This window comes from Acyrthosiphon pisum, chromosome A2 (genome assembly GCF_005508785.2).
Source record: "Acyrthosiphon pisum isolate AL4f chromosome A2, pea_aphid_22Mar2018_4r6ur, whole genome shotgun sequence".
NCBI classification, from domain to species: domain Eukaryota; kingdom Metazoa; phylum Arthropoda; class Insecta; order Hemiptera; family Aphididae; genus Acyrthosiphon; species Acyrthosiphon pisum.
In genome coordinates this window covers 88,151,592-88,165,865 of record NC_042495.1, presented here as the reverse complement: position 1 = coordinate 88,165,865, position 14,274 = coordinate 88,151,592, and the positions used below count along the sequence as shown (strand labels likewise).

General features: G+C 29.6%; 1 protein-coding gene across 3 annotated transcripts; it reads left to right on the top strand.

Moving 5' to 3' along the window:
- Window positions 1-163: 163 nt before the first annotated feature.
- Window positions 164-12,926, top strand: LOC100159172 (zinc finger protein OZF-like). 3 transcript variants are annotated; one of them, XM_029490682.1, is made up of 6 exons: window positions 164-481; window positions 2,103-2,346; window positions 2,752-2,835; window positions 3,018-3,242; window positions 3,333-3,497; window positions 11,823-12,926. In XM_029490682.1, exons 3-6 carry the CDS (start codon window positions 2,789-2,791, stop codon window positions 12,739-12,741), a joined length of 1,356 nt encoding a protein of 451 aa, XP_029346542.1. In that variant the 5' UTR covers window positions 164-481; window positions 2,103-2,346; window positions 2,752-2,788; the 3' UTR covers window positions 12,742-12,926. The 3 variants fall into 3 exon arrangements, with proteins under 3 accessions (XP_029346542.1, XP_029346541.1, XP_001950909.2); XM_029490681.1 differs by having other exon boundaries at window positions 2,050-2,346; XM_001950874.5 differs by lacking the exon at window positions 2,103-2,346.
- The last annotated feature ends 1,348 nt before the right edge of the window (window positions 12,927-14,274 follow it).

The window sequence follows — 14,274 nt, the reverse complement described above, 5'->3', positions numbered from 1 at the left end:
TACTAATTACAATCTTTTTTTTCCTTTTGAATATTTCGTAACGACAAATAGTTCGTAAGTTAATCACCTAGATGGTGCTAGTAGGCAGTCCATAACATATCGCGGTTTCGTAGCCGTTTTCTGCCTGTGCATAGCATAGGCCATTGGGTAACCAGTATATCTTTAATCGTGGTCTATGTGTAGAACAATCAGATAAATCGATTTATTATTTCCAAAGATATCTGAAAAAGAATTATTTCCCGCCCATTAAGGCGAATGAGATAAGTAATTTTGTTTTGCTTCTCCTGAACAATTGATAAAAGTGGATTTATCTGATTGTTGTTCAAGCCCTTCAATTGTTGTCATATTTTTACTCTTCGATAATAATTAGCATTTGTGCGGACGATGGTAGACATTATAATGGCAAATTACCAGTGGTAATTATATCAACTAATAAATTATCCAGCGTGAATGAGCACCTGTATGTGTAACCAGCTACCGTGTAAGTACCTACTTTATTTTGTAATAAATGTATGTTTTTATTACTATACCTACAGTTAATAGTTGGTAAATTAAAATTGAATACCGAACCACAGAATATAATAATGACAAAATCAATGTCTTCTATGTACCTAGGTATAAAATGAAACATATTTTTTTGTAAAATTATCCATTTTATTGAACGGTAATATTATAACGCAATCTTTAGTGTTGTAAAAAATACATAATATGTAATTAGGTACTCAAATATTTTAAAATAAAGTATTTAAAATACAACCCAAATACTATAAATATAGAAGTACAGTAGAAACTGTTTATAATGACGTTCAAGGGACCAAAGAAAATTGGTCATAATAACCGGTTGTCATTATAACCAAAATGACTAAAATCAAATTGTAACTTCAATACATATTATTATTATTATTTATTTATGTAATGTATAATATAGAAAATAAGTAAAGATAAAAACATTTAATTATGTACATATTATTTAAATTAATTAATTCAATTGTTATTTTTAAAAAAATCTGTTATTTCATTTTGAAATTCTTGTTTGATTTTGTCTCAAGCTTTCCATATGTTAGATATCGTATAAAGTGACCTACCCCAAATTCATTAGGTATGTGGGAATTTTTTTCATCTTTTTTTAAACAAAATATGACATTTGCTTTTTCTTCAATTGTGGATTGCTTTCTTTGCACATTTTACAATTTCAAAAAAATTGACACAAAAACACAAAAAACATTTAATCTCACGACGATTACCCGTACCCTGATGATAAAATAAAATAAAATAAAACTGACGACAAAACAAAGATGAAATTGTGGATATTATCGTTTGTAATAGTACCTTCAATATAGTAAAGTTATTATAGATGAAATATTTTTCCAATATAACCAAAAATAACCGTCATAACATCCGTATAGTCATTATATAGACGTCATAAAAACTGATACAAATTAGTACATACAATATAGGAGTTTTGCAGGGACCTTTAATCTAAGGTCATTACACCCAATATGTCACTACAACCGGTGTCATTATAAACGGTTTCTACTGTATTTGAAATAATATTCAATTACAAAAAAAAATTCTATTTAGTTCTAAAATAATTTGTTATAATCAAAAATTTGTTTATTGTATTTAAAAAACATAGTTGCACCACAACAATGGACTTTTCTCTACAGAGAGTTATATTAATTTATAGCTATATTATGTATTTCAATATCCCATAATGTCATCGACGATAAACGATAATGACAATTGATTACTATTTTCTTGGTAAATACTAAATACCTAGGTAGTATATTAATAATTTGTAATAATATTTTCATATAGTTAAATTATAAAGTATTAAGAGAATAAAAAAAGTATTCAATAGTATAAAAAAATATTAAAAAAACCATTCAAATACTTCAAAACAAATAGTATTTAAAAAGTATTCAATACGGAAAAAAATATTTGAATACTTTTACTCAAATATTTTACAACACTGACAATCTTACATAGCTTCATAACCTATCACAGTTTAACACTAATTATGTACCTACTCTATTATACATTTTTTAGAAAAACATATCTCTATTGCATTCAACTTCATACAATTTTTCATTTTCTGATAGAAATTATTCATTTGCTATAACCAGTGTGAAAAAAGGGCATTGAACATATTGATATGGCCCAGTATCCCAGTGAAATATAAATGTACACTGCAGGTTCCGCGGAGCAAGTCCAAAATCTCCAACAACATTTAAAAAAAAAAATCAGTTTAAAATTCAGCAGATGTTCTTAAATTGATTTATAGAAAAAGTATTGTTTACAGAACTGGAGCATATTTACTATTGGCATTAATGATTGGTGAGACTAGTAAGAGACATATTATATTGTATATTAAAGCCAAGATTTAGTTAAGTAACAGAAAAAAGTACCTATGGAATGTGATGCGTAGTTAAGAACCCTATTTTTTGTTATAACTTATTCTTCATAATATACTTTATTGTCCTCATAAATTTGTCCTTGGTAATTGGTTAATTGTAGGAAAATGATGAAAATGTATTTAAAAAATATAAAAACACTAAATAAAATACTCGATATTCAATTTTCAATACATATCAGTGTTTTCCTTTTATTTATGGCAGTCCAAATAAAAGTTATAGAAAAAGAATATGTACAAATGGACACCCTACAAACCCTTCTTACAAGTTGGTCGTACCAACTGAAAGGTTTGATATAATATAAGGTACCTAATATTGTTATGGTTCATGTTCACAGTATTTAATTGAAAAACAATCAATAGAGAGGACATAATATGGAGCCATTAGGAAAAACTACTGATGATTGTGGGATAAATTCCAAGTAAGCAAAAAACATTGTAATTAGTGTGTCATTAAAAAATTAATTTTAACCTACATTTTAAAACTAGTTGTTTTGTTAATTTATGTACTTATTATTAAATTTGTTCAATGTATCTAATTTATACATAAGTAACGCATTAGTACATACTGATAAAAAATCAATTTTTTTGCAATTTCTTTTAGGTGTAATGATATAATACACAGGTCTAGTATGTTGTCAATCCCACTCATTAGATGTGATGATCAAGTATTTAATGGAATTATTAAACAGGAAAATATTGATAATCAAGTCTTTGATGGAATTATTAAACAGGAAAATATTGATAATCAAGTATTTAATGAAATCATTAAAGAGGAAATTATTGAAGGAATGGACTTTAAAAATGATAGTCGATCATTTCATATAGGGTATGAATTAAATCTACATCATAGTACCTATAATATTACCTTTTGTATACAATTTTAATTTTGATTAATTGTTTATGAAATATTACACAGTTCTAGAGTGGTGCCATTACCACTTAATGTGATATGTGATAATCAAGCATTTAATGAAAATACTAAACAGGAAATTGTTGATGATCAAGAATTTAATGGTTTTATTAAAGAGGAAATTAATGATGAAACAAACCATAACAATGATAATCAATTATTACAAAAAGGGTATGAATTGCATTTATGTCATAGTATATAATATTATCTTTAATGATATGATTTTATTTTTTAAACTCGTTTAACCTATTAAGAGACAGTTTATAAAAATTAATAAATACAAATGTTTGGCAAGCTGGTCTTGCTCTACTGTACATAAAGTATCATGTGGGTCAATGTATTGGATGACATGTTAAATTTGAATTCAATGATATAAAATCATATAAAATCATCGTCAGCCTATTAGTTTATTTATTAAGTATATGTTATGATAACATTGATATTAAAGTTATTTATTTTTCTATTCATAGAACAGTAGGTTGGATAAATTTTTATCTTAAACTTTACATTTCAAAATGTCATTTTGTGTATAAAATGTGAAAATAATATACTTTAATAGTTTTAAGGAGATATCCATGAATTAATTTTCAATTACAACATAATAACTTAAATTTTCAATCCTTAGCTACAAAAATTAAAAGTTGAACATTTTTAACTACAAAATATTTATTAAATTTTAAATTTGATAAATGTTGTCAAAAATGAAATTTTAAATGCTCATAAAAAAAATTGTGCCAATGCATTTTTACTCTACAAATAACATTTTATTAGCAATTATAGAAAAACAATTTTAAAATTGGAATTTGAAATATTATTATAAATAATAAATAAATATTATATTATTCAGGTGTTCATTGAAATAATGATCAATCAGAAGAGCGATCAATGGGTATTGTGATTTTACAATTAAGTATTTTTTTTGTGTATGTTTAAATAGGAAAAACGACAAAAAATGAGGGAAAGCTTTTTATTAGCATTGTCTTTAGGGATATGGTATAATTTTCAAGTTTCAACTATTATAGACATCTTAAATTATTTATTTTATTTTCCTTTAAATTTCGATAAATACATTTTTACTTTGTCTACATTGATAAAATTCAATAAAAGGTTCCTCAAATTTTCTTTTACTATTTCTACTAATGAACATTTCAAGTAGGTACAGTGAATAGTTTTTGAATAAATACAAAACAAGAAAATCAATGTATGAGAATTTGTTGACTGACTGGTGATATCTAGCGTGATGTCTAAATTCAAATGCTTGTAAAAAATGAATTTGACTTTCCAGTAAACTTTTTACTGTTTGACAATTTTATTATAGAAAAAAAAAATTAAAAAATTAAAAACTGAAATTGTCCGTGAATAGCTCAATAAAAAAGTCAAAATATTTTAAAAATTTTATGGTGTATAGAAATATGAAAATATAACCATTCAGTTAAGTTTTCATGTAACTACAGTTATTAAAAACAATTGTGACTGTATTTTAGATTCTGAGTGAAACGATGAATGTATTGATTTTACAATGATATGGGTTTTTTTTTAAATTTTTTTTTTAAATTTTTTTTTGTGTCTGTCATCACCTTTTAGGACAGTAAAAGTGCTTGGATTTTCTTCAACAGTACCTTTTCTGATAAGAAAGTGAATCTAGTTGGTACTTTGGGGGGTCAAAAGTAAAATTTTTCCAATAGTTTTCAAAAGCGCAGTGAAAAACAAAAGAAAAATTAAGGAAAAACGGGAATTTTTACGCAAAATCTGTTTTCGAGAAAATTGATTTTGGTTTTTGGTGTAACTTTAAAACGAATGACTGTAGATACATGAAATTTTCACTGGTTGTTTATATTTCCATTTTCTATACATCATAAATTTTTCAAAATATTTTGATTTGTTTTGAGCTGTTTACGGACAATTCCAGTTTCCAATTTAATTAGTTTTTTTTTCTATGAATGTCAATAAAACTTTATTTGTTGAGTAAAAATACTTGAAAATTTAATACAAGGCTCCTACTATATTGTTACAATGACATTTGAAAAATATTAAAAATCCTTAGTCACAGTTTTTTTTTATTAGCATTTAAAGTTCAAAAATTGACAAAATATGGAAAAATCACGAAAATTACCTAATTATGTTGAGTTTATAATTCGTAAAAATTTTTCTTTTTAGAACTAAGATTTTAAAATGTGATACAAGATTCCTTATAGGATAATCTACATTTATCAAAAAAAAAAAAAAATGTCTATAAGAAAGTCAAATTAAATTTTTATGAGCGTTTGAAATTCATATTTTTACAACATTTGATATTTGCTCGATTTCTCATGAGACGATTTTCTTATTTTGTTGTAATTAAAAAATGAATGACAGTAGAAGCTTGAAAATTTCACTGAATGTTTATATTAGCATTTTATATATACGATAAAATTTTGAAAATAATTTGACTCTTTTTGAGCTGTTTACGGACATTTTCAGTTTTCAATTTTTTTAGTTTTTTTTTCTATAAATATCAATAAAGTTTTATCTATTGGGCCAAAAAGTGTAAAAAACTAATACAAGGCTCCTGATATATTGTGTACAATAGCAGTTGAAAAATATTAAAAATACATAGGCACAATCATTTAAAAATCGAATTTTGACAAAATTTATCAAATTTAAATTTGAATAATAAAATATTAAAAAACCTGGAATAAATATTTTATTTATTTTGTTGTGATTGTAATGATTGTATAATATTATTTGTGGGTACTTGAAACTTCTAAAGTATACTATATTATATATCTATGATAGTACAACGGTTTGTTGTTGATGTATAACGCGTTACCTGATGGATATTGTGATATGATTAATTTGGAATTTATTATTAATACCTATTATAGGTCAATTTTTTTTAATACTATAGATAAGTATACCTACCTATAATAGGTATGTCTAATACCTAGACTGACATACCGTCTCCGCTCAGAATCGTTTTTCTTATACAATGATATTATATCATTGAATTCAAATTTAATACCATCCATTTTACAGTGACCCACTTGTAACCTACTGTACAGCAGGGCGACATCCACTTACCCACCTTTTTAATATTTTTCAAATGTCATGGTTACAATATACAGCTGGTTGTAACAGATAGAATTGACTTTTGGAATAACTAGTTTTAATTTATATTTAAAATAAAATTTTTATGTATAATTAATAGTCACTTAAGCTACACGTGTAATAAAAAATTATTTTTATTTTTAAATTTTAAATTTTTGATCAAGTTTTTCTGTTACACTTTGTATACAACCTTGTATTAAATTTTCAACCTCCGCTCAGAATCTATAAAAACTACGAAAATTGGAAACTGAAAATGTCCGTAAACAGTGCAAAACCAATCAAAATATTTTGAAAATGTTATCGTGTACGGAGAACGCTAATATAAACAACCATTGAAAATGTCATGTATCTACGCTCATTTGTATTAGAGTTACACCAAAAACCAAAACCGATTTTCCGTCAAATTTCCTGGTTTTCCTTAATTTTTTTTTGTTTTCTTCGGCACTTTTGAAAATTACTAAGAATTTTAAATTTTGACCTTCCCAACGCATCACCTAGATTCTTTTCCCCACCGAACAAGATACTGAAGTTGAAAATCGAAGCATAATTTTGACTAAAAAACACATAAAATCAATAAAATCTTTTTCACGGGGTGGAGGTGTTCTCTTTGGTGTTAGAAAAAATATTTCTTCTATCTCAATCTATATTTCTGAATTAAACGTTGGGCATATTTTTGTTAGGTTTTCATGAAACAACGCTGCGTCCTAGGTGAACGCAATTTTGCGGGCGGGCGGGCGACGCGATAAAATTCAAAATAGAATCTATTAGCTTTGTTGTAGATTGTGTATATACAGTGTGATTCATTAAGCGTAAAACACTCATTATCTCCAAAAGTATTAATGTTTTTGAAAATATTTTTTACAGTTTCAAGTTGTTAAACAAACAATGTTTTTATTAAAAAATTACATTTTTAAAAGCTGTTTATCCTTATAATTTTGTAATTTTTTTACTTTGTTGAATGACAGCATATCATTTTAATTTAATTTTCAAAGGAGAATATTTTTCTAAGTATTTTGGTACATAAAAATTGAATTTAGGACAAGTAGTTATAAGTATTTAAAGTTTAGATGGGTGGAGTGGAGTGGTATGGTACCCCGCAAAATGTTTGTCCACTACTCTGCTTGTCTAAATTAAAAATACTTATAACACATAAACTACTCGTCTTAAATTCGATTTTTATGTATCAAAATACTTAGATAAATATTCTGCTTTGGAAAATTAAATTAAAACTCTATGCTGCTATTCAAAAAAGTAAAAAACTTAAAAAAAATACAAGGATAAAAAATATTTAAAAATATGATTTTTTAATAAAAACGTTGTTTTTTTAACAACTTGAAACTACGTAAAAAATATTTTCAAAAACATTAATACTCTTTGAGAAATGAGTGTTTTACGCTTAATGAATCACCTTGTATTTCTCCTGATTCACCTTATAGTCTGGTCCACCAGAGCGTGGTGCTGACAACCCTGCCTTAGGACTCAATTATTATGATACTATCACAAAATCAGCCTAGAACATGGTAAAATGGTTATAATTTAGGACACGGAAATCTGAAAACTGGACTTAAGATAGCGACTTGGAACATGCTGACCCTGTATAGAAATGAATCCTGCCAGAATCTTACAGATGTATTTATAACATATGGAATACATATAGCAGCCCTGCACGAGTTAAGATGATCAGGAAATGGGCAGCTTAAAGTAGGGAAATATATAATCGATTTCTCTGTGATGGAAGAAAGGCATAGTTTTGGGAGTGTTTTTGTTGTGCACGAAAACCTGGAACCATACATAAAAGAGTTCAATCCTGTCTCAAAAAGAATGGCAGTACTACAAGTTGACACAAAACCTCTAAATATAGTACTAGTGTGCACAAATGCACCAACGAAAACAGGGGATAATGACATCAAGGATGCGTTCTACGAGGAACTGGTACACTCTTATGATTAACTGCTAGGGACTGTAATCAAATTAGTACTGGGTGACCTAAATGTCAAATGTGGAAGGAAGACACAATTTAGCCCAACTATAGGAAGTGAAAGTTTACACGAGACAAGCAACGGGTAATGGATTTAGGCTTATATTCTTTACCGCGACAATGAATATGATAATAAGCAGCACAACGTTCCCATACAAGAACATTCTCAAAGCCACATGGAAATCAGTGGAGGGGACAAATATAAATCTAGAGATGTTAAAGAATAAGGAAATCCAACAAAAATACTCAGAAAATATTGGTGAATATGTAAAGAGTATTTTACTGAATGACATAGATGACCTCGGGGCCAAAGTTAGCAAAGCCATTAAAGAAATTGCAGCAGAAAACATTAGAAATTTGAGAAATATGAAGAAAAAACGGTATAATGAAAACTGTCGATAAGCAACAAGAAAAAAGCAAATTGCCAGCGAAAATTATATCAATCTAGATAGTATAGACACAAAATAAATTAAAGATGTGTAAACAAGTACTCCAAAGAGAGAAAAAAAAGTATCTAGATGAAATATTACATTAGGCCGAAAGAAATTGTTCTCTGGGAAGTGTTCGAAATTTCTTCAAGACCATAAAACAATTCAAATCATTCAACCCAAGTCTAAAAACCATTAAAAAAATCGTCGGAGACCCTAAAAAAAAAGTCGGAAGATGGAAGAAATATTTTACTGAACTGCTAAATGTGGATATCCCAGCTAATTCAACGAGGAGGGAAAAACTTTATTATGAAGCAGAGCCAATAGTAAGTGAAGTGAATCAGGAAGAAGTCAATAAAGCAATAAAAGGCCTAAAAAATTGGAAATCACCAGGACCGGACGGACTACCAGCTAAACTTTCATCTACTTTTTAGGATTTTTCAGAAGATTTGGAAAGATGAACGCATGCCAAAAAGCCATAATCATACCGATACACAAAAAAGGCGATAAGTCAAATTGTGAAAATTATAGAGGTAGATAGCTTAATTCAGCTAATAAATTGTTTGCGAAAATATTATTAAAACGGATAACACCATAAGCAAAGGTATAGATCGACAAAGCCTCTAAAATATAATGGAAGAGTTCAGGATGCTACAAAAATTAGTGGCTTTGACAAAAATGTGCATGGAAGATACGCTAAAATAAGGGTTGGATAAACGGTGTCAGAAGCTTTTGAAGGAATAACTGACTTAAAACAGGGATATTCATTTTCCTCTACCCTATTCAATATAGCTTCGGAAAAAGCTTTAAGGTAATTGCAGTTGGAGACAACTGGAATAAAAATCGGCCAACAGCATATACAAGTCTTGGGTTTTGCAGATGATTTAAATATACCTGGAAACTCAATATCTGGAAATGGTGACACCATACCACGCCGTTTCTAAAAATGGCAACCCTTCCTACATCCCTAATTATTGGCCAATATAAATTAAATCTCATGTTTCTAAACTATTTTAATCGCTTGTACGAAATGCCATTACTCCATCTGTTAATAAGGTCATCATGGAAGAGCAACACAGGTTTCGCCCTGGCCGCTCTATCACGTCGTCCAATGTATTATTCATCAATTTTGTTTTTAATGCATTTAAAAGCCACTTTCAAGTAGACGTGATATATACGGACTTTAAAAAGCTTTTGATACAGCTGATCACGCAATACTTATAAAAACTCTCAAAGCGTCTGGTGTGGATATGCTACTAGTTTCTTGGTTTGAATACTATTTTTTGGACGGATATCAATGGGTAAATGTATTTAATATAAAATCAATAGTTTTTTATGCGTTCCACAAGATTGCCATTTGACGCATATTCTATTCTCGTTATTCGTTGGTGATGCTACCAGATCGTTGGAATCTAGTTGCCTTCTCTGTATCGCTGATGACATGAAACTATTCGTGCGCTTTGGGTCTCAGGAAGATTGTGTTACAAAACGATCTCAATCGTTTTGTTGACTGGTCTATAGGACTTGAATGAAATATAAACCGATGTAATATTATGATGTCTTTCACGAGAATACATTCTCAAACGGTATTCTCTTATAATATAAATGGTACCATCCTGCAGCGATTTAATGACTGCACTTTACCTGGGCTTCAAATTAACAAGTTTTCTGGATGTTAGACCTTATATTGAGGTGCAAGGCTTCGAAATCACTTGGATTTAATTTGTGAACTGCTAATTCTTTCAGTAACGCATTATCTCTTAAGGTACTCTATTGCGCTTTGGTGCGGAGTATACTTGCAGAGTATGTCAGTGTAATATGGGATCCCAATACGATGTATGTAGTAGATTTGAGCGCAGAGACGATTTATTAGGTTCGCTAGTTCCTTGCTAAAAATCCCACAACCCCAACATGATTATGACTAGGTTTAGATTCCTTGGCTGATCGCTAACATTCACTAAATCCAGTTTCTAAATCTATCTTCTTAAATTGACTCACCTACCCTCCTGTCGCTGATTAGTTTTAAGATACCTCAACGATCTGTCAGGCATTCTGTCCCTTCTTTCATTCCACTATCTACCACAAACTATATATTAAATCAACCTATTAGGTGTATATTGTATAATGTTCATTGTCAATGTGGACCCCTCTCCTTCTGGTTTTTAAATTGTTAATTAATATCGTATATATATCCTAGGATTTTGTAAATTGAGTATTGTTAATTCTATGCATCATTGTAAACGAGTTCAGCCCGTAAAAATTAATAAATAAATACATTTTAATAAATAAAATAAGAAATCTTTTTTGTTAAACATTGAGTTTTTCGTAAAAAGTTCCTGTTTTGCCCTTAATTTTTTTGTCCAATAATTTGAAAAATTACAAGAAATTTGAAATTTTAACTCTTCAGAGTAAAAATAGACTCATTTTATCACCAAAAAAGATACTGAAATTGAAAATAGAGCCATTATTTTTATTTTATAAATATTGTAAATTCTATTTGAACATATTATATATATAAATACATAATATGTTTGTACCTATAGTCCGGCCCACGAGAGTCCATATGTCAGAACGCGTCCGTCGCTGCGCATCGGTTCCCCTTCCATACGCTGAATCTACCGATCGGAAACCGGCCGGCAACGATCGCCGACAGCCGTCGTTAGTCGTGTTTTTATGACCCGCTGTATTCACGTTGCCGAGTGGTGGGAACAGCACTATGGTGGGAGAAAATTCAGCCGGCAGCTGTCGCGACCGTCAGTATCGATGCACGGTTTACGTATGTACTCTCGTGGTCCGGACTATATAATATTATTTAAATATAAAAGTGTTTGTTCATATTATGTACCTACGTTAGACATAATATTTCGAAAAACATACTATAAAAAATTGGTTATAAAATATACCTCTCATTCATAATTAAAATATCCATACTATGTAGTCAAAGTTTTTTTCTTTTATTTGATAAAGTTTAACGTTTTTAAAATACTTTATTTTATTTTTTAGAACTAAAATTGAAGAGAAAATTAACACAATTGATACCGTTATAAAAACAGAAGTAAATTGTATTAACGATTCTGAATTTGAAGGAGCAGCTGTAAACGAAAGCAATTCTGCAGATATCATTACTTGTATGAATTTGGACTTGACATCTAACTGCCTAAAGAAAAATCCATTGGATAATAACTGTGAGAAAATATCTACAGCATCCAAATTAACAAAGTATACAAGGACATACACCGGTAAAAGATCGTATAAATGTGATTTCTGTGATAAAGAGTTTACTATAATATCACGTTTAACAAGGCATACAAAGACACATACCGGTGAAAAGCCGTATGAATGTGATAACTGTGATCAAGCGTTTTTTTTGAAATCACATTTAATAGGCCATAAAATGACACATACCGGCGAAAAGCCTTATAAATGTGATAACTGTGATCAAGCGTTTTCTAAGAAATCAAATTTAACAAGGCATATAAGGACACATACCGGCGAAAAGCCGTATAAATGTGAAAAGTGTAACCAAGCGTTTTCTCAGAAATCAGATTTAATACGTCATATAAGGACACATACCGGCGAAAAGCCGTATAAATGTGATAACTGTGATCAAGCGTTTTCTCAAAAATGTAGTTTAATTAGCCATAAATTGACACATACCGGTGAAAAGCCGTTTAAATGTGCTAACTGTGATCAAGCGTTTTATCGGAAAGACCATTTAAAAAGCCACTCAAGGACACATACAGGCCAAAAGCCGTATAAATGTGATACATGTAACCAAGCGTTTTCTCAGAAATCAAATTTAACAAGCCATACAAGGACACATGCCGGTGAAAAGCTGTTTAAATGCGATAACTGTGATAAAGAGTATACTATAAAATCAAGTTTAATAAGGCATATAAGGACACATACCCAATTCACATAACCAACGCCACTTTGATATATGTAATTTAGCTTCAATGTAAAAAATCTATCTGCACATTTATTTTATTTTTAAATTCATATTTTAACCTACTTATTTTTGATTACTTTATGTATTTTTTAATGTAATAGCATATATCCCCGATAAGAAGATGTTCACTACAAAAATAAATAATAAATAATTACCAATTATTACAATATCAATTTAACAAAAAAGATACCCAATAGTCTGATCATCAATACGTTCTACGAAATAAGAAACAATTAATTCATAAACTACATCCACTAGGTAGGATACTAGGTATATTACTAAATTATATTATATTACTATCCTTACTATTAATATTGCTTTATTACACACTAGGTACAAGCTTTTAATGTTTAAGGTTTATGTATCTGAAGAGGATAACTTTAAACAGTGACATGCCTAGTAGTTTGGGAGGGGGGTGTTATGTACCTCCCCAATTGTCTCGCCAAGCCCCTTATTTGTGTTTTTGGTACTAGCGCACTACTACTAATTAAAAATATGCAGGCCCGGCTCAAGGGGTAGGCGATATAGGCCCACGCCTAGGGCGGCATTTAACATTTTTGTATATTAGTTAATTTTTAAAAAGATTCCTAGTACCTACTTATAATTAATCGTGTGTAGTGAAAATTAAAAATCGATATAAAAATATAAAATTTGGTCAATATACTCGGCGCGGAATAAGAACGACCAGTCGCGCATTCAAAACAACTTCCTCCACCGCACCGCCCACCATAGTGGCAGTTACCGACTTTGTATATGGAGCGCCTCATGTGTCAACAGAGACGTGCACGTGTTTATAAAACAATAGAACTCACTCCACCACGCTGTATAGTTGATTTTATAACGGCGCGGCGTTGCAAAACACACATCGCCGAAGCACAGTGTATGTGCTGTTCACATTTTGAACAGTGCTGTATAACTGTGAACAGATGTTTGGGGAGCCAATGAGAAATCGGCTGCGCGTAACGGACGCTAATCGGTCCACCGCCTGGTCATGTTCTTATTCCGCGCCGAGTATAGTATGATCGGGCAAAATATCGCGTGTTTACGCTTTTGGTCAACCGTCGACAGCAGCAAGTTGCGGTGTTCTCCTGACGGTTTTCAATAGGTTCCATGAAAACGCATTGTTGGCGAATATTATTTACCACAAATAGGTACCGACTACCGAATACCGATTGATGTTTACGGACAAGTTAATATAATGATTTTACATTAATTTGCCTGCAGACTCATCAGAAGAACATTGGCCATTATACGCTTCTATTGCTTTACAAATTACAGGTATTTATTCTAATAAATTATAAAAAATTTACAGCAAATTTGTTTATGTTATTTAAATTTAAAATAATTATCTTAATGAATTATGACACACATACGGAATTTATTATTTATCAAGCTTATTTTTAAATTTAAAATTTAAATTAATATAACGTATAAATCAATATCGTACTATTGTACTAAACGATTTCTACTAATAATTTTGTCATCGAACGCACTTAGGTTTTATTA